General features: G+C 36.2%; 1 protein-coding gene across 1 annotated transcript in view; it reads left to right on the top strand.

Moving 5' to 3' along the window:
• Nucleotides 1-22514, top strand: part of TAF3 (TATA-box binding protein associated factor 3) — a 238321-nt gene that overhangs the window by 205348 nt on the left and 10459 nt on the right. The window contains exon 5 of the mRNA XM_027838857.1: nt 10659-10914. Within this exon, the coding sequence (XP_027694658.1) occupies nt 10659-10914 (256 nt within the window). The remainder of the gene's footprint in view (nt 1-10658; nt 10915-22514) is intronic.

Genomic DNA, 22514 nt, shown 5'->3' with positions numbered 1-22514 from the left:
CCCCTCCCCTCCCCTCCTCACCCCTCCCCACCCCTCTTCTCTTCTCTGTCCCTGGGATTTAGCACTATGCCTGAAACACTTACTGTGTTTAATAAATGTGTTGGGCATTGTATTGGAAAGAATGTAATATCCAATGAAGTGTTTGTATCCTTAGGGCAGGAGTTCTTACCCTGGGACCTAGAGACTTTTAAGAGGTCCTTGGATGGATTTCTAGGGAAGGGAGTTATCTGTGAACTTGGATGAAAAAAGTACATATTTATTTTCACTATTATCTAACTGAAATTTAGCATTTCTTTCAGGTATGAATATATACAATAAACATTCTTTTAAAAAAGGTCCATAGGCTTCACCAGACTGCCAAAGGGGTCAGTGACACAAAAAAGGTTAAGAAGGTTTGAAGGAAAATAGATGTCTCAGCTGTTGCGTTATTCAAAACCAACAAAAAGAACAGAAAACATTTTTCAAAAAAGATTAGGGAGAGAGAAAGAGAGACAGAGAGAGACAGAGAGAATTGAGATTTTCTTCAAAAGTACTGTTTTACTGTGCTATGACCAACTCTGATAGACTTAGCTCTTCTCAGCAATACAATGATCTAAGACTATTCCAAAAGACTCAAGATGGAATATGCTATCCACATCTAGAGGAAACAACTATGGAGTCTGAATGCAAATTGAAGCATACCATTTTTTCTTTTTTTTTCCTCATAGTTTTTCCCTTTTGTTCTGATTCTTCTTTCACAACATGACTAATGTGGAAATATGTTTAATTTGATTGTACATGCACCGTCTATATCAGATTTATGTGCCATCTTGGGGAGGGGAGGGAGGAAGAAAAAATTTGGAACTCAAAATCTTTCAACAGTGAATGTTAAAAAGTAAATAAAAAAAACAAGAGTACTGTTTTTAAATGTTATAATCTGCCTATAATAATTGTTGGGCAAAGGAAAACTAATCCATAATGGTCAAAGAATATCAATTCTAAATTCTCAACTTCTTTCTGGGCACACGCGCGCGTGTGTGTGTGTGTGTGTGTGTATGTATACACTGCCTTCTGTTCCTTGTCTATTTTATCGAATCTGACTTCTCTTTTGGATTTTCTTTTTAGATTCTAGCATGGGTCTTATGAGACTATCTCAACCTCTCTATTGACATTAGCTTACTTTATCTTTAAATCATACCACTTTAGAATCTACCATATTTTGTTTTGGAAGATGAAAATCTCATAACCTCATTTCATTCATTGATACAGAATTGTTACATAGTTTCTTCAATACGGGAGGTTTTTTGAAATCAATTAGTAGTATAAAAAGTATAGAATAAAAAAGAGTAAGGTCCATTTTTTAAAAGATTATTCAACAACTGAGCTTCCATATATGGTAAAAAAAAATATCCTTTTAAATGGTTAGAGTTGTAGATTTAACATTTATGCAAGTAGTATGCCAAACAAACTCCTGTGGTCTTACTCTTCCTGAAGAGTATAGGAAGGGACTCAGGAAGGAACTCTATACACTGAATTCTTCCTGAGTTCAAATCTGGCCTCAGACACTTACTAGCTATGTGACCCTGGGGGCAAGTCACTTAACCCTGTTTGCCTCAGTTTCCTCATCTATAAAATGAGTTGGAGAAGGAAATGACGAACTATTCCAATATCCTTGCCAAGAAGACCCCAAATGTCACGAGGAGTCAGACAGGAGTGAAATGGCCAAACAACAACATTCATTTATATAAGCTTTTGGTAGTTTTTACTTTTATCATTATTGTATTACCATTTTTAATGGCTTTTCACCCTTAGTGGTTTGTAAGTAAATCAGCGTGAAGGAGCTTTGAACTCTGTGTGCAGGTTAGTAGCCAATTGTTGAGACGTTGATAATTTAGATTACTGACTTCATACTGTTGGCACACAATGACCAAATAATAAGGATCATTAAACTCCCCATATGGGCATTCCCAAATTTTGTTTGCTTCTAACCTTGGCTCTCTATGTGTTGTTAAGGAAGGGAGAATTGACTCTATTGACTTGTAAACCTGTGAGTTTGCGTTATAGGCCAAACAGCTCAGGACCCATTCTATTTCTTTCACTGTTTTGTGGTGTGGAAACAGATAAAGGAATCCTGCTGAAAGACCTTTCTTCTGCACATTTTTTAGAAATGACACCAGTGTTTGTAACAGTCTAGGACACCATGACAAAATCCTCAAAGAAACGTAACGCAAGCAACTTGGAGTAATTGTGGCACGCAGCTGTGGGTAGTTTTCTTACTTTGCGAGATGTTGCTCATTCAACGAAAAGCTGTGGAGAAAAACTTACTATGAATTTAAGTAGGAGACAAAAGTTGATACTTTGAGGAGAAATATGTAAAGGCCCAATACCTATTTGGGAAAATATAAACAAAGGATACATGGTTGTTCACTTGAGCACTAATAAGAATCTAAATTACTTTATAGGACAAACTTAATAATTAGGATTATTACTTTGTATACTATATATAAAATGTTGCTCTGTAAAATGTTGCATATTAAAGGAAATTAGTGGAGAACAATTTTAACTGTATTTGTAATGCCATACATAGTTGTCATAAACAAAAATAATGTAGAAATTCAGGATTGGAATCATCTTGGAAACCTACCAGATTATACACTTCTTCCTGGATTATAAACTCCTAGGGAAGGACCGTGTTGTTTTCACTTTTCTGTCTCTAGGAATAATAATAACAACTAACTTTATATAGCACTTACTATGTGCCAGACACTGTTTTGAGTGCTTTACAATGATCTCATTTGATCCTCACAACCTTGGGAAATAGGTGCTGTTATTAGTTCTGTTTTACAAAAGAGGAAACTGGGGCAAACAAGATATTAAGTGACTTGCCCAGAGTCACATGGCTAGGAAGTATGTGAGCCCCAATTTGAATTCAGGCTTTCCTGATTCCAGGCTAGGCATTTTGTGCACTGTGGTGCCACCTAAACTGCCCCCAGCAGGTTGCCTTGCACATGGCATACACTTTAATGAATAGAAATAGGAACTAGACTAGATTTTATTGGTATAGAGAAGTCCCAGGTAATGAAACTCCTTCTGCCAATGCAAGTTGGCACCTTCTCAGCTATTTATAGTCTTAAAAAGTGTCCTAGAGTTGTGAGAAATTAAATAATTTGTCCATAGTTACACAGCTAGTGTGTGACAGAGGCAGGCTTTGATAACTGCTGAAATAAAATCAGAAGCAAGGGAGAGATGAACCTCTAAGAGACTGTGCCAGTTCAAATCACATAGCACTAGTTCAGTTGTTTGAAAATTTCAAGTTTTAATTTGCCTTTTAAATACATGCAGCCAAGTAGCTAGCCTTATTTTGGGAATGGAAAATGCATTAGGAAGCTGTTTTGTTTTCACCAAATTAATCTGATCATCCATGTGTTTTGTTGTCTTGTAAACAAAGGTCAGCAGTTTCCTTATGGTCTATTAGATTTTTTTGTGGCCAGAAAAGTACAAGCAGCAGGAGAACCAATGAGAGGAGGGTAATTAGATTTAATTGTAGTAGGAGTGATCAGGAAAACCTCTACTTAATTCCTCAATGCATTTTGATAGCCTTGCTGGATGTAGATCTTTGTCAGAAAGTAGGATCCCATGGAGATGGATATTAGCACTAGACCTTAAGAGACATGTAACTTTCTGGGATTACATGGGGAACTCCTGATATGTTCCCAGTGACTGACAAGCAATACCAAAGAAGGTTGGTAACTAAGAGTCAAAAGAACCTCTCTCCTCTCTAGTCTTTAAAAGAATAAGCTATGGAAATCATTACTTTCTTCTCTCTTGAACGTTTCTCCCTTAGCATAATCTTTCTTCCTCTTGAACTTCCAGCAAAGGATGGAGGGGAAAGGATTTCTTCCACAACCCCCACCAGCAATGTTGACTTGTAGCAGAAGCACATGGCAGTTGACATGGTGACATATGTCTGCCAAAACAAGCTGGGGACCAGACCTCAAGTCCCTGGCTACCTTTTGATTTTCTTTTTCTGGACACAGGTCAACAACTAGTTAACCTAAGAAATGGAATTTATACCCTTGTGGGTTGCCTAATATATAATTCAGAATTCCATAACTCCTGGTTCCAGAGTTGGATACTGGCTTCCCAAACGTTTTCTTTAACAAAGAACTTTTTGGAGAAGAGGACTACCAATAGGGCGGTCCAGTAGCTGAAGAAATAAAACCATACTGTGGCAAACGAGGAGAGCTGGTCCTTGCAAGTTGCTCAGACAAAGTAGGTCTGAGGTGAATATGAAATATTTGGTCAGCAGTGTCACTGTAGTTGTCCTTACCTTTCAAGAAAAGATATGTGAGTATGATGGGTTTTCAAGTGTTAAATGTTCTCTCTATTTGTTCATATGTTCTTTTGAGTCCTTTTCATCTTAAGCAGTTTCTGTGGTGAAATATATAAAAATGTTATCCTTCACCTGATACTCATTTTGTACCTTTGTGGGAGAGAACCCTGTTTTACACTTTTGCAATGAACCCATATATGAGACATAAGCTTTATTTTGGGGATTGCCTTGGAGCTACTACAGGGTGGACATTTTGCATATCATTTGACCTAGTGATACCACTACACATGGCAAAGAGATCAAAGAAATGCATGTGTTAATTCAATAAGCATTTATTGAGGCATCTGTTATATGCCAGGCACTATGAGGAATTGCATTACAAAGATGAGAAATGACAGCCCTTCATCTCAAGGAGTGTGCAATCAAGTATTCAAGGACTAGACAATGGAAGGTGTTACCTGTATGTAAATAAGTACCATACAATGTGGAATGTCATGAATGCAAAGGGAATGATAAATCAGATTTTATATTAGATTTGACTCTCACTAACAAGGAATCTACTTGAGATGAAAATAATAGGAACACTGTAGGGAAATTACAGTCCTAAAGATTATGATAAAGGAGGTGAAAGCCAGGCATGGTCTGATACACACTCTAGATTTGTAAAGTACATGGTTTCAAGGGGTTCAGAGAAAGGACGTCAGATCCCATGAACTCAGATTCTATAGAAGTCAACTCAGGAGAGATGAGAAATTCAAGAATTAAATTCTCAAAACAGGAATGCAAACAGTTTCAGAGTGCAGTGGCACAGAGTATAGCATCAGACTTGAAGTGTTCAAATCCCACCTCAGAGCTGTACTAGCTATATCCTTTAACTTCTCTATGCCTCAGCTTCCTTATCTATAAAGTGAAAATAATAATGACATCTACCTCACAGGGTTGTTGTGAGGATCAAATGAGTTAATATATTTAAAGGACTTTGCAAACTTTGGAGCTGTGTAAGTACTAAATATGAAAGAGGAAAAACGGGAGTTGTCTTAACACATTGATGTTGATGAACATGAAACTTACCAACCAGCTTAGACTTTTTTTTTTTTTGTGCTAGGCAATGGGGTTAAGTGACTTGCCCAGGGTCTCACAGCTAGTGACTGTTATGTGTCTGAGGCCAGATTTGAACTCAGGTCCTCCTGACTTCAGGACTGGTGCTGTATCCACTGTGCCAACTAGCTGCCCCCAGCTTAGACTTTTAAAAGGCAGAATGATATGGTGAAAACAGCTTGTGCTTTGGAGTCAGAGGACCTGGCCCTGCCTCTGGGGCTTGCTTACCTGTGTGGACTTGGGCAATCACTTCATCTCTCCAGACCTCAAGTTTTCCTTTGTGTAAAGAGGTTGGGACTAGATTGTCTCTCAGGTCCCTTCCAGATGCACATCTGTGATTCTGTCTGCAGACATTAGAAACAAGGGCAGGTAAGAAAAGTAAATATTTTTTAAAATGTAATACAGCCCTATAAAGAGAAATTCTGTAGTGCTAGAGGTCAGAATGAGCTGAAATTGGTGAGAGAAGGTCAAGACACCACAAATGATCTTATAAGCTGTATTCAAGAAGAGAGGAAGATCAAAGAAGGAAGGGGTACCTGACAACAGAGAGAAGAAAGAACTGTTCAATCTTTCCTTTGTTTTTGTTTTGTCTGTACAAGAAAGAGGCACACAAAAATGACTAACAGAGTTGATACCCAAGATAAATAAGAGACCTAATTTCCCTTGATGAACTCAAGTCACTTGGCTTTCGTAAACTACATTTATGGGTACTAAAAGATCTTATGAATATGATTGCTGGGTCACTGTCAATAATATTTGGAAGATTATTTAAAAAGGAGAACTACTGCAGGACTGAACACAAGTAACAGTTCTGATTTTCAAAAAGTACAGAATAGAGTCTGTAAATGTATAGACCAATTAACTTGACTTCACTTTCATGGAAAATGCTGGAATGAGTCATTAAAGAGATAGTCATTAACGTCAAGAAAAGGAAATAGTAATTACTTAGAGCCAGCGCAGCTTTATCAAGAAGTCATTTCTTTTTTTTTTTTTTTTGGACAGGGTTACTAAACCAGGAGATCAGGAATACCATAGATATAGTTTACCTGGGTTTAGCAAGGCATTTGATAATCTCATACTGTTCTTGTGGAAAAGCTAAGATAGGTATGAATTATGTGATAATATAGTTGAATGGATTTAGAGTTGAATGGCTAGACTCAAAGAGTAGGTATTAATGGACCCCTGTCAGCTTGTCAGGAGATCTCTAGTGGAATGGCCTAGGGATCTGTGCTTGGCCTTATACTGTTTCACATTTTTTTGATCAGTTATCATATTTGAAGATGATACAAAACCGGGAGGGATAGCTAACATGCTGGATAACAAAATCGGGATTCAAAAAAGATCCTAATATTGAGATGAATTTATTAAGGTGAAATCCAAAAGGGATAAATGGAAATCTTTATACATAGGTTAAAAAAAAATCTATTCCACAGGAATAGATGAGGGGATATCATCCTATTGGTTAAATAAGTTAATTTGTTGTAAGCCACATGAGTCATTAGTGTGATACAACGGTCTGAATCAGCTGTTTCAGTCTTGGATGGTATTGAGAGGCATAGTGCCCATGATCTCTCTTGGGTTGTGAGAAGTAATAGCCTCTCTGCACTCTACCCTGGTCAGACCACATTTGGAGTGTTGTGTTTCCTTCTGGATATCATAGTTTAAAAAGGACGTTGATGAAAGAATATATGTACAAAGTATATAACTATAAGGAGGGAGAGCAATAGCAGTAGGGGGGAATCAGGAAAGCCTTCATGTAAAGAAGGTGATGCTTAAGCTTCATCTTGAAAGAAGAGAGTTTATGAATTGGAGGTGAAGATATAGAGACAGGCTATGGTATGCATGTATAAGAAACAGAGAGAAGGCTAATTGTCCTGGATTGTAGGGTGTGATCGTTTACAAATGGGAACCAAGAGAATGTAAGTTTCTGAAGGGTAGGGGCTATCTCATTTATGTATTTATATCCCTAGTGCCTTCTATGATATCTGATTCATAACAAATGCTTAGAGATTAATTGAACTGGGAATGTTTAGCCTGGACAAGAGAAGACTCAGGGAGAATAGGTTAGCTGTCTTCAAGTATTTGAAAGGTTGTCATGTGGAACAAGGAAAGTCTTGTTCTTCTTGGCCGCAGAGGGCAGAATTAATTCCCTGGAAATTATGGTAGACTAATACACACCAGAAGAGTGTGTATTACCAGGAGATCACCAGAAGCCACAGAGCTGAAAAGATAAAATTTTTGCCTTTCTAATAGAGTCTTTCTCCCTAAAACAGAGAATGGCTCATGATTTTTAAAAAGGAGAGCTTAAGGTATTCAGAACTCAAATAGAGAACTGAGAATCGATGTCTCTCTAGCACTGGCTGGGGGAGTGGATGCCACTCCTGACTTATATGGAGGAACCCCTATAGACTGATGAATTCTCTAGATATCCTTGATTACTCTCATAGTAGGCAATACATTGCCTCTAAAGGTCTGGGGTCTAGTGTCCGGAGGTACAGAGGGATAATAGCTTGAATATTTCTCCCTACCACTAAACTACTTCTTCTTATGATAGAGGCTCTCTAATGACCCACCTGGGGTTTCTGGTTATGTTCCTTTTCATGAAACAGATGTGCCCATGATTAACATGAATCTTAGAGCCTAGAGTTAATAAATCTGTTAATTTCCACTATTTTCATACTATCACATATGAGTTGCTCAACAGATAGTCAAAACACATTAAAAAAAAAAAAGCAATGGGTAGCAGTTGCAAGGAAAAAAATTTAAGCTTGATTCAAGGAAGAACTCAATAATTAGAGCTTTCCAGAAGTAGAATGTGCTGTGTTGAAGTTGATGACTTTTAAACTACATTGACAACTTATCAGGAAATATATGGAAATTCCATTTAGGTATGTCTTAGATTTGACTAGGTCCCTTCAAACTCTGAATTTGGTGACTCTGAATGATCATATTCAGCTATATAAATTAGTAATAGATTCATGAAGCAAATGGCTCTTGAGTTGGACCTTGAAGGAAGAAAAGGATATTGACAGGCAGAGATGAGAATAGAATCAGGGCAGCAGTAGAGAAGACGGAAAAGCTGGTCATAGTTCAACGCGTCCTCTAGATTTTTGAAGAAAAAATTTTCAAAGAATTCAGAGAAAATATAATATCTCATGAACTAAAATTCTGTAAAAGAATCTACTGGAAGTTCTCACGAACAATACAGGACAAAAAGAAAAACAGTTGTGATGAAAAAGAATAGGGAGTTGTCTAAGAAGATTCATGTGAATATGTATAGAATTTATCAACCAACTTAGGTTTTTTTTTAAGTATACAAGATAAACGCAAGTATAAGTAGCATGTGTATAGAGATGTGGTGCAAAAAGTTTACAAATAAACAAGATACAGAGCATTGGGAGGTATAAAATAAAAAATGGATAATTTCAGTTACATTAAATTAAAGAGGTTTTGTACAAATAAAACCAGTATAACCAAGAAGGAAAGCAGAAACTTGGTGAAAAAAATTTTATAGACAATTTCTCAGATAAAAGTCTCATATCTCAAATATATCAAGAATGTTATCAAATCTACAAGAATACAAGCCATTCCGTAATTAATAAACGGTCAAAGAATCTGAACAGGCAGTTTTCTGATGTAGAAATAAAAATAGTTTATAGTCATATGAAAAATGTCCCAAATCATTATTGATTAGAGAAATGCAAATTAAAACAACCTTGAAATAACATTTTATACCTTTCAGATTAGCTAAAATGATAGGAAAAGGTCACTAATGTTGGCGAGGATGTAGAAAAATTGGGACATTAATTTACTGTTGGTGGAACTGTGTACTAATCCAACCATCCTGGGGAATAATTTGGAATTATGCCCAAAGAGTCATAAAACTGACTATACCCTTTGACTCAGCAATACTATTATTAGGTCTGGTTTCCAAGATGATTAGGGAAAAAGGAAAAGAACCTATATGTTCTGAAATATTTATAGCAGCTCTTTTTGTCATGGCAAAGAACAGGAAATTGTGGTGATATGCATCAGTTGGGGAATGGCTAAATATGTTGTGATATATGATCATGATGGAATACTACTATGCTTTGAGAAATGATGAGCTCAATGATTTTAGAAAAACATGGAAGGACTTGCATGAAATAATGAAGAGCAAAATGAACAGAACCAAGAGAACGTTGTATACAGTAACAGCAATATTATTTTAAGAACATCTTTGAGTGAATAAGTTATTTTGACCATTATAGATATGCAAATTAACTACAAGGACCTATGAAGGAAGATGCTATCTGTATCCAAAGAAAGAACTAATAAGAATATGTATTGTGTTACACATACATATATACATATGCATGTATGTATGTATGTATGTATTAGCTATAGCTAGAAAGGATACTTAACAAGGATCTGGCTCTTGCTTGGGTAAAGGAGGCCACTTTTAGTTCTACAGGGAAGATCATGTCTGGTCAGCAGGCCAAGGAGTGGTGACTTGGGGCAGGTTGTGTTAACGTATGTATTCTTGAAACATTTACAAATCTGAAGTTCTGGAACCCCATGGATTCTATGTCCCTTAAGTGCTCAGGAAGCCAAGTCATTGAAATTTGGTTTGAACCATAGTCCTCTGGGCCAATCAATCTTGGGGACAACTTGCTAGCCTTTTAGAGAAAGAAGTAACCTAACATATATGGGACTGAGGACTTTGGGGAAGAACCCTGGTAGATATTGATTCTGTTATAATATGCTATTTTGGAGAATAATAAAAAATGCTCTTGGTTGGATGGTAATAGCAACTAATGTAGGTCCTTGGATTTAAGGTTTTTCTTCCCCCCCCAAATCAAAAATAAAAAAAGACCTTTGTTAAAAGATGAGTAAAATGAATTAGCTATAATGTTTACATCATGCCAGAACATATATTTTCCTCACTTCTACCTCTTATAATCCTTATCGCCTTTCAGGGCTCAGTTTAGGTACCACCTCCTATTTGAGGCCCTTCATTGATTCCTCCAGGTGTCATTGCTCTCTGCCTCTTGAAATTCTTTGTATTGACTTATCTTTTTTATATATTGTATCCTTCCAGTGGAACATAAACTTTTTGATGGCAAAAACTGTTTTGTTTTGATCTTTGTATTACCAACATCTAGCATACAGTCCCTTGAGCATTAGAGGTACTTAATAAGTGTTTGTGGAATTGAATATTCAGTTCTTTTCTTACATATAAGTTATTTTTCTTCCTTTGTGTTAACAGTGTCATCAGCAAGGTGGTTCCAGCGCCAGAGGCTAAACCATCTCCCTCTGTTACTAGACCCAAATCACCACCACCTGCACCATCCCCAGCACCTGCACCTGTTCTCATGACTCCTCCTCCAGTGCCTGTACCACCTCCTCCACAAGCCTCTGTATCACCTGCTATGATTCCTCCACCTTCTCCCGCGATCATGGCACCAGGAGGCTCCAAAGCACCTGTTCGTAGTGTTGTGACAGAAACAGTCAGTAACTATGTGGTATGTAACATTTGCATTTTTAAAATTCTTTTTCATTTTATTTACAATTCCATGAAAACAAGAAAAACAAAACTTGTCACAAATTTACATAGTCAAGCAAAACAAATTTCCAAATTAGCCATGTCCAAAATACATACATATGCGTATAGATATGTGTACATATACGTTTCTCTGCACTCTATATCCTTTCTTTCTGAAGGTTGATAGATATCATGTTTCATTATGAGTCCTTTAGAATTGTGGTTGGACATTGTGTTGATCAGAGTTCCTAAGCCTTCCAGAGTTAATTATCATCCTAATAATTATGTTATTGTATAAATTGTTCTCCTGGTGCTGCTCACTTCACTTTGTATCAATTCATAAAATTTCCAGGTTTTTCTGAAACCATCCCTTCATCATTTCTTATAGCACAATAGTATTCCATCATCTTCAAATAATAATTTATTCAGCCATTCCCCAATTAATGAATACTCCCTTAGTTTCCAATTCTTTGCCACCATGTAAAAGCTTTTATAAATATTTTTGTACAGATGAGTCTTTTTCCTCTTTGATCTCTTTGGGGTTAGACCTAGTAGAGATATTACTGAGTCAAAGGTTATGCACAATTTAATAGCTTTTGAGGCATAGTTCCAAATTTCTTTGCAGAATGGCTAAACCTCTAACATTTACTCTTATTTGAAGATGAATTATTATAAATTATTAAGCTTTAGCTTATCTTATTACAATGAAAATTTTGAATAAAAGTTATTATATTTCAAAGGTAATTCATATAGTGGCTGATCATAGGATCATACATTTAGAGCTAGAAGTGATGTTGGGGGATCATATAGTCCATCTCCCTCATTTCATGGATCAAGAAACAGGTCTAGAAAGGTGACCTGACTTGAGTCACAGAAGAAGTCAGTGGCAGAACTAGAATTCAGATCAGATTTTGGGACTCCAAGTCTGATGTTCTTTCTTGTGTGTCACACTATACTTTCATTGCTAGCCGCTGTTTTTAGGAACATAAGAATCCTCGGGCAGAACTGTGTTAGGCAAATAATTAGACAGAGCTTGTGACATGTATGAAGAGTAGAAGATATATAGGCTCTTTGTTGCCATTTCAGATTAGTGGGCATATCAATGTAGAGGTCTTCACTCCTTGATGGACAAATCCAAAACCAAATTCTAAAATTCCAAATATGCTTTCCAGTTATACTTCAGGGCTTAAATAGATTTGTGATCTCATTGATTTAGGTTGTTATTCCAGTGGTGTAAATCACAACCTATCCAAGTTGTTGAGCTCCATTCCAGGGCCAGCTGATGTAACCTCTTCCCTGAGGCTTTTCCTGTACCTCAGATTTTACTGTTTTTCCTACTCCAGAATACTTTTACTTTTATTGTATTTTATGCTTACCTATCTATGTACTATACATGTTTCCCCTCAGTAGAATGTAAGCTTATTGAGGACTAGACCACTTCCATTTTTGTCTTTATATCCCCAGCATCCTATCTGTGCTTCACTGGTTTTCTCCCCAGCATCCTATCCATGCTTCACTGGTTTTCTTTTTCCTCAGACCTATGCTTTCATCTTTGTAAGGGAGGTTCTTCCTGAGGAAATTCAGTCTGTGAATTTGGGGCAGCTAGGTGGTGCAGCGGATAGAGCACTGGGCCTAGAGTCAGGAAGATGTGAGTTCAAATCTGGCCTCAGGCACTAGCTGTGTGACCCAGTGCAAGTCACTTAACTTCTATTTGCCTCAGTTTCCTCAGCTGTAAAATGGGGATAATAATAGCACCTACTTCCCATGGTTGTTGTGAGAATCAGATGTGATAATGATTGTAAAGCAATTGAACAATGCCTGGCACATAGTAGGTGCTATGTAAATGTTGCAGTTATCATCATCATCATTAGGCTTAGTTCTATTTTGATGGTCTTAAGAGAATTAAAAAAAGAAGAATAAAGGAATATACTAGGAAAGATAGGGCTAGGACTTACTGTTTCTCATAATAGTATGCACAAGTAGAAGAGTAAAGAAAACTAGAAGAAAGGGTGAGAGGAGCAGGTGTTTCATTAATTTCATCTGAGTCAAGTGAAGGGGGATTGATCATACAATATTTCTAGAAGTTTTCCTTTGGGGATCTCTTTCAAGAGGTGATCGGTGGATTCTTTCCATTTCTATTTTACCCTCTGGCTCTAGAGTATCAGAACAGTTTTCCTTGATAATTTCTTGAAAGATGATGTTTAGGCTCTTTTTTTGATCATGACTTTCAGATAGTCCAATAATTTTTAAATTTTCTCTCCTGGATCTAAGTCAGTTATTCTTCCAGTGAGATATTTCACATTGTCTTCTATTTTTCATTCTTTTGGTTTTGTTTTACAGTGTCTTGATTTCTCATTAAGTCACTAGCTTCCAGTTGCTCCATTCTAATTTTTTTTGAAATTAATTTATTTTGATTTATCAACAATATCTTCCATAAGCTTTTGAGTTTTAAATTTTTCTCCCCCTCCCTCCCTCCCTCCCTTCCTCCTCAAGATGGCACACAATCTGATATAGGCTATACATATACGTACACATTAAACATATTTTCATATCAGTGATGTCGTAAGAATTTGAACCAATAGGACAAACCACTAAAAAGAAACAAAACACAACAGAAGAAAAAAATAGCAAATAATATATGCTTCGATCTGCATTCAAATTCCATAGTTCTTTCTTTGGATGTGGATAGCATTTTCCATCATGAGGCCTTTGTAGATGTCTTAGATTCTTATATTGCTGAGAAGGATTAAGTCTACCAATATTAATCATCACTCAACGTGACTGTTACTGTGTACAATGTTCTCCTGGTTCTGCTCACTTCACTCAGCATTAGACCATACAAGTCTTTCCAGGTTTTTCTGAAGTCCACCTGTTCATCATTTCTTATAGCACAATAATATTACATTACATTCATATACCACAACTTGTTCAGCCATTCCCCAAATGATGGGCATCCTCTCAGTTTCCAATTCTTTGCCACCACAGAAAGAGCTGCTATAAATAATTTTGTACATGTGGGTCCTTTTCCCATTTGTATGATCTCTTTGGGATACAGCCCTAGAAGTGCTATTGCTGGGTCAAAGGGTATGCACATTTTTATAGCCCTTTGGGCATAGTTCCAAATTGCTCTCCAAAGTGGTTGGATCATTTCACAACTCCACCAACAATGCATTGGTGTTCCAGTTTTCCCGCATCTTCTCCAACATTTATCATTTTCCTGTTTTGTCATGTTGGCCAATCTGATAGATGTGATATGGTACCTCAGAGTTGTTTTGATTTGCATTTCTCTAACCAGTAGTGATTTAAAGCATTTTTTCATTTGACTGTAGATGGTTCTAATTTCTTCATCTGAGAACTACCTATTCATATCCTTTGACCATTTATCAATTGGGGAATGACTTATATTCTTATAAATTTGACTGACTTCTCTATGTATTTTGCTCCATTCTAATTATTAAGGAAGTATTTTCTTCAGTGAGCTTTTGGACTTCCTTTTCCATTTGGCCAATTCTGCTTTTTAAGGCATTCTTATCCTTGTTGGCTTTTTTGGACCTCTTTTGCCATTTGGGTTAGGGTATTTTTTAAGGTGTTATTTTCTTCAGTATTTTTTGAGTCTCCTTTAGCAAACTGTTGACTTATTTTTCATGATTTTCTTGCATCACTCTCATTTCTCTTCCCAGTTTTTCCTCTGCTTCTCTTACTTGCTTCTCAAAATTCTTTTTGAGCTCTTCCATGGCCTGGGACTAATTTGTATTTTTCTTGGAGGCTTTGAATGTAGGAGCTTTTGACTTTGTTGTCTTCTTCTGGTTGTATGTTTTGATTTTCTTTGTCACCAAAGAAAGATTCTGTGGTCTGACTTTTTTTTTTTGCACAGTTTACTCATGATCCCAACCAATTACTCGAATTTTTAAACTCTTTGTTAAGGTAGGGGTCTGCTTCCAGTGTGGAGAATGTACTGTCCCAAGCTTAGGAGGTTTTGTGCAACTGTTTTCAGAGACACAGAATTCTAGGGACCTGTAAATTTTCAGTTCTTCCAAGGTGATATGATCAAGGGTGAGGTGTTTACTCTTTTCCTGGCCTGTGCTCTAGTCTATGAGTGACCACAAGCACTCTTTTCTGCATTGGCACTGTGAGGACGATTCCCTCTCCACTGCCACCACAAGCTTCACCATACCAGCTCTCCTCCTTGCCCCAGGATCACCACCCCGAACTGTGACCCAGATCCAAGCACAGGCAAAGCAAGAGAATCCTGCCTCAGCACCAGCAAAGAGATCCCTGCAATCCCCGTCTGATCAGCCACTTGATTCCCCCTCAGCCTGTGGGTCTGAAGCTCCTGGGCTGGGACCAAGCTTCTCTTACGGAGCACAGTCACAGACTTTTCCTACTGACCTTCTAAGTTGTCTTTGGCGTTTGTGGGTTAAGAAGTCTGGAAACCGCCACAGCTGCCTGTGATTCAGTCCTCTGAGGCCTGTTTTGCCTGCACATTCATGCTGAACTGTATTTCTCTCCCAGTCTGGCACAATAGACCTTTCTAATCAACCATCCAGGTTGTCTTGGGCTGGAAATTTGTTTCACTTTGTCTTTTTGTGGGTTCTGCTGCTCTAGAATTTGTTTAGAGCCATTTTTTACAGGTATTTGGAGAGGTTTGGGAGAGAGCTCAAGCAAGTCCCTGCTTTTACTCCACCATCTTTCTTATTTGGTTTTTAAAGTCTTTTTTAAGTTCTTCCAAGAACTCTTTTTGTGATTGGGACCGTGTGACATTTCTCGTTGAAAAAGGAGTGACTTTTTTTTAGCTCTATTAGCTTCCTCTGAATATGAACCCAGATCTTCTCTTATCCCCATAGTAAGTATCCATGGTTGGATTCTTTGTCCTTTGCTTACTCGTTTTTACTTATTTATTTTTTGTTTTATTTTGTTTTTATCAGTTATTATTACATTATTATTAGTGTAATCAAGTTATAGTCCTGAGGTTTGGGGAATGAAGGTCCAAGCCTCAGGTCCTTCTTGCTGTTATTTTCAGATGTCTGTCTGAGGGCCCAACCTTGGGCTATCCTCTCCACTCCTAAGCCACAGTTAGGACCCCAGCCACACTGTCCTACAAATGATCTTGCTCCCTATGGTGCCTCCAGTGGCTGCAAACTTCAGCTATCCTCTCTGCCCTGGAACTAAGACCAGGGACTTTGCTCTCCTGCAAGTGCCCACAGCGAACACAGCCCCTGTCCTTTACAATTGTACTCACCAGGTGTGCTTGCTTCTTCTCCCTGCAGCCACAGCCCAGGATGTGTCTGGTCAGCCAGCTGTGCTTGGCGTCCCTTGACAGTGGAAGGTCCTTCAATCTTCTACTAAGCCCTCAGACCCCCCTACACCCCACCCCAGTCTTTTTTTTAACCTAGCTATTAACTGTCTTTTCATAATTTTCTTCTTTTGTTTTCATTTCTTTACCTAATTTTTCCTCTACCACTCTTATTTAATTTTGAAAATCAAGTTTTTAGCTCTTCCAGAAAATCTTGTTGGGTTTGTATTCAATTATTTTTTTTTCTTTGAGGCTTTGCTTGTAGCCATTTTGACTTCTTTGTCTTCTTCTGAGTTTGTGTCTTGATCTTCCCTGTCACCAAAGTAGCTTTTTAATGATCAGGTTCTTTTTTGTTGTTGTTGTTTATTATTTTTCCTACCCTCTTTCTTGATTTGGAACTTTGTGTTAATGTTGGGTTCTGTTCCCAGTGTGAGGGGTGAAGGGGCACTGTCTCAAGTTTCAGACTTTTCCACACTGCTGTTTTCAGAGATAGTTCTGAAGGACTGGAAGTTTTTGATGCTTCCAAGGTGTAATCTGGGGAGAGGTGTAGTCACTGTTTTCCTGTTCTACACTCTAGTCCTTAACCAGGAAAGGCCTCTGATCCCTTGGGACTAGAAGTGATACTGTTCCTGAGGGTTTCCACTCCCTCTTGAAAGTGGCAGTTACTACATTGAAGGACTGTACGTCTTGGAATACTATATTCTGTAGAGCAAAAGAATTGGGGTTATGATCAAGGATAACTTACCTAGCAAAGTTAAGTATAATCCTGAATGGGGGAAAAAAAGGACATTTAACGAACTCAAATACTTTCAGGTTTTTGTGACAAAAGCCCCAGAATTTAAGGGAAAATTTAACATATAACATGCAGGAGAAATATGGTAAACATTATGTTTATGGCATATAAATCTGGCATATAACAATATATATAACATATGGTATATAGCATTCAGAAGGAATATGGTAAACAAAATTGTTTATTTCATAAATGGGATAATATTTGCAGTACTCTTATGACTGTCACCATTATTTGGATAGTTTGAAAGAAAAGTGTGAGCTGAGCTGAGTAATGTGGGATGCTTCTAAAAAAAATAAAATTGTAGGGAGAGATAAAAAGTAACTATTTCATACAAATGAGGCAAAAAAGGAAAATTTGATACAGAAGAAACTAGTAGGGGGTGGGTAGGTAGTGCTGGAACCTTACTTTCATTGGGAATGGCTTAAAGAGGGAACAACACATATATCTAGAAGAGTATAAAAAAGTCTTCTAAATTCAGGAGATAGAGTGGAGGGGAGGGTAAGGGAGGGACCCAGAAGGGGGGATAGGTTAAAGAATGGGAAGGCAAGGTAGCAGGAAGAAGTAAAGCAGAGGGATGAGGAGGGATAGGGTAAGAAGAATAGTGAGGAAAAATAGGAAGGAGGAAAATCCACAACAAGTAATTGAAGCGTAGAATGTGAATGGGACAAATTTACATAAAACAGAAAACGGATAGCAGATTAAAAATTTGAATTCAATAATATGTTGCTTTCAGGAAACATTAGAAAAATGAGAGATACGCACAAAGATAAAATAAAGAGCAGGAATAGAATTTATTATATAAAAAAATCAGGGATAGTTGATCTCAGACAATGTTAAAGTTAAAATAGATTTAATTGAAAATGAAAAATAGAAAAACTACACTGCATGTCAGCAATATTATTCAGTATTGCTTTAGGCTATTTAAAATACCTAGACGGTATAGGATATCTGAGCGTATACTTGCCAAAACAGACACAGGAATTATATGAACATAAATATAAAACACTTTTTATACAAATAAACTTAGATCTAAATAATTGAAGTAATATTTATTATTCATGGGTAGGTAAAGCCAATATAAGTTTTAAAATGACATTTTTACCTAACTAATCTATCTATTCAATGTCATCCCAATTAAATTACTAAAAAATTATTTTACTGAGTTAGAAAAACCAAAATTCATTTGGAAGAACAAAAGGTCAGAAACTTCAAAGAAACCAGAGGAAAAAGATATAAAGGAAGTAGATTCAGAAGTATCAGAACTTAAACTACATTATAAGGCAAGATCATTATTGAAATATAAAAAGGAAAATTTTGATTATTTTAAATTAAAATTTTCTTGCATAAATAAAGCTTGCATAGCCAAGAACAGAAGGAATGCAGAAAATTGGCAGGGGGAATTTTCATAGACAGTCTCTCAGATAGGCTGTGATTGGGTTGGAATATTGCTGTGGTGTAGGAAATGAAGAGCTGGTTGATTTAGAAAAACGTGGAAAGACTTGGACTTATGAAGGAAAATGCTGTCCACCTTCAGAGAAACAGATGATAGGAGGAAATAAGCATAGTACAGTCTTACATATATGTTATATATGTATGTTTATAGATATCTATGTATATGTATATATAGACATGCTTAATTGTAACCTTCTCTAGGGTGGAGTGGGGGAAAAAGGGGGAGGAAAAAGTTAAGTAAAAAGTCTACAGCAGAGAACAAAAGAAAACCAACAAGGAAGCAAAGAAAAGCTGGTCTGTCAGTTTTGAAAACAATGTGTATACTTATTATGTAGATTTTTTTGAAATGGAAATGTATTGTTTTATATTGAATCCTCTCTTATGGTCTGCTGTATACATGGCAATGTTTTTTTTTTTCTTTTCTCATTTTGTATTTGTATAAAATAAAAAAATTTTATGAAATGAAGAAAAGAAAAAAAGAAATTATTCAGGAAAACTGTCTCAGTATCCTTGAACCAAAGGGTAAAATAGACATTAAAAGAATCCACCAATCACCACCTGAAGGACATCCCAAAATTAAAACTCCCAGGAATATAATAGCCAAATTCCAGAGCTCCCAGGTCAAAGAGAAAAATACTTTAGGGAACCAGAAATCAATCATTCAAATACCATGAAGCCAGTCAGGATCACATAAAATTTAGTAGTTACCATGTTAAATGAGAAGAGGACTTGGAATATGAAAAGAGCTCAGATTACAACCAAGAATAACCTACCCAGCAAAGCTAAGTATAATCCTTCAAGGGAAAAAGTAGACATTTAATGAAAATAGAGTATTCCTGATGGAAAAATTAGAACAATATAGAAAATTTGACTTTCAAATACAAGACCTGAGAAGCATAAAAGGGTAAACATGAAAGAGAAATCATAAGGGACTCATTAAGGTTAAACTGTTTGCCTTTCTATATGGGCCGATGATATGTGTATCTTCTAAGAACTTTATCATTATTAGGGCAGTTAGAAGGATTCTACATGGAGGGTGCGGGAGTGAAGTCAATTATCTTGGGGTGATATAAAACTAAAATGGATAGGCAAAAGAGAAGGATGCCCTGGGAGAAGAGAGAAAGAAGAGGAAGAATGGGGGAAATTATTTCACATAAAAAAATGCAAGGAAAAGCTTTTGTAGTGCAGGAGGAAATGGGGGTGGGAGGTGGGCAGTACTTGACCCTCACTTCTAAATTGGTTCAGAGAGAAATACATACATGACTGTGTATGTGTACACATACACATATACTCAATTGGTAATAGAAATCTATCTTAGCCAACAGGTAAGTAGGAAGGAAAAGGGATAGGAGGAAAGGAGTGGAATAATAAAAGGGAGGGCAAATAAAAGAAGGAAATAAAAACAGACTTTAGAGTAGAGACTGGATAGGAAGAGAGAAAAAGATAAATAGGAGAAAACAGGATGGAAGGAAATGCACAGTTAGTAATCATAACAATGAATGTGAATGGGATGAATTCACTCGTAGAATTGCAGCAGATAGCAAAATAGGTTAGAAACCAGAATCCAGTGTTATGTTGTTTACAAAAAACATGCTTAAAACAGAGACACACAGAGGGGCTGGCATGAAATTTGTTATGCGTCAGCTGAAATAAAAAAGGCAGGGGTAACAATCATGATTTCAAACAAAACAAAAGCTAAAATAGACCTAATTAAAAGGGACAAGCAGGGAAACTACATCTTGCTTAAAGGAACCATAGACGATGAAGTAATATCAGTACTAAACATATATGCAACAAATAGCATAGCATCCAGATTCTTAAAGGAAAAGTTAAATTAATTATGGAAGGAAATAGTGGTGGGAGGGGGGCTTAATTTTCCCCTCTCAGAGCTAGATAAATCTAACCATAAAGTAAATAAGAAGTCAAGGAGATGAATAGAATCTTAGAAAAGTTAGATATGCTGGCCCTCTGGAGAAAACTGAATGGAAATAGAAAGGAGTTCACCTTTTTCTCAGCTGTATGTGGCACCTATACAAAAATTGACCATTATTAAGGCATAAAAACCTCACAACCAAAGTCAGAAAGCAGAAATATTAAATGCAGCCTTTTCAGACTATAATGCAATTAAAAAAATACATTTAATAAAAAGCCATGGAAGCATACATTAAACGTGCATTGGAAACTAATCTAATCCTAAAGAATGAGTGGGTCAAAGAACAAATTATGGAAACAGTCAATAATTTCATTAAAGAAAATGACAACAATGAGACAACATTCCAAAATTTGTAAGTAGTACTTAGAGGAGAATTTATATCTCTAAATGCATACATCTGTGAAAGAGAGAGCAGATCAATGAATTGGGTATGCAAATAAAAAAAAATAGAAAAAGAACAAATTAAAAATCCCCAGTTAAACACCAGCATGGAAATTCTGAAAGTCAAAAGAGAGATTAATAAAACTGAAAGTAAGAAAAAAAATTGAACTAATAAATAGAACTAGGAGCTGGTTTTATGAAAAAAAAATTAACAAACCATTGTTAATTTAATAAAAAGAAAACCAAATTATTAGTATCATAAATTAAAAGGGTAAATGTACCACCAGTAAAGATGAAATTAAAGCAGTTATTAAGAATTATTTTGCCCAATTATATGCCAGTAAAATTGACAATCTAAGTGAAATTAATGAATATTTACAAAAATATAAACTGTCCAGATTAACAGAAAACAAAAGACTTAAAATAACCCTATCTTAGAAAAAGAAATTGAACAAACCATCAATGAACTCTCTTAAAAATAATCATCAGGACCAGATGGATTTACAAGTGAATTCTACCGAACATTTAAGGAACAATTAATCCAATACTATGTGAACGATTTGAAAAAATAGGTAAAGAAGGAGTCCTACCAAATTCCTTTTTTGATGTAAATATGGTTTTGATACCTATACCAGGGAGAGCAAAAAACAGAGAAAGAAAACTTTGGACCAATTTCCTTAATAAATTTCAGTGCAAAAATTTTAAATAAAATATTAGCAAAGAAATTATAGCAATATATCACAAAGATCATATACTATGACCAGGTGGGATTCGTAACAGGAATGTAGGGCTGGTTCAACATCAGGGAAACTATCAGCATCATTGATCATATCAATAAACAAAAAAAAGTGTGTGATCGTATCAATAGGTGCAGTACACACCTTTGGCAAAATATAACACCCATTCCTATTAAAAACACTAGAAAGGGTAGGAATAAAGGGAGCCTTCCTTTTAAAAAAAAAAAAAAGAAAGAAAGAAAGAAAAAAAAATAGTATCTATCCAAAAGCAAGCATTATCTGTAACAGGAATAAACTTGAAGCCTTCCCAATAAGATCAGGAGTTAAGTAAAGATGTCCATTATCACCATCATTATTCAGTATTGTACTGGAAATGCTTGCTATAACAGTAAGACATGAAAAAGAAATTGAAGGAATAAAAATAGGCAATGAAGACACAAAACTATTACTCTTTGCAGATGATATGATGATATACATAGAGAGCCCTAGAGAATCAGCTAAAAAACTAGTTGAAACAATTAACAACTTCAGCATAATTGCAGGATATAAAATAACCCCATATAAGTTATCACCATTTCTATATACTACTAGCAAAACCTAGCAACAAGAGATAGAAAGATTTCTTTCTAAAATAACTGCAGACTATATAAAATACTTGGGAATCTACCTGCCAAGAAAAACCCAGGGATTATATCACCACAATTACAAAACACTTTTCACACAAATACAGATCTAAACAATTGGAGAAATATTCATTGTTTGTAGGTAGACTGAGCCAATATAATAAAAATTAACAGTTCTATCTAAGTTAATTTATTCAATATCATACCAATCAAACTACCAAAGAATTATTTTGGAGAACTAGAAAAAAATAGTATCAAAATTTATCTGGTAGAACTAAAGGTGAAGAATATCAAAGGAATCAATGAAAAAAAAAATTGTTAAGGAAGGCAGCCTAGCAATTCCAGATTTCAAACTATATTACAAA

Source organism: Vombatus ursinus, unplaced genomic scaffold, assembly GCF_900497805.2.
Source record: "Vombatus ursinus unplaced genomic scaffold, bare-nosed wombat genome assembly UNPS02014830.1, whole genome shotgun sequence".
Taxonomy (NCBI): domain Eukaryota; kingdom Metazoa; phylum Chordata; class Mammalia; order Diprotodontia; family Vombatidae; genus Vombatus; species Vombatus ursinus.
Note: the sequence above shows the minus strand (reverse complement) of the source record. Positions and strands in the feature narration are given on the sequence as shown.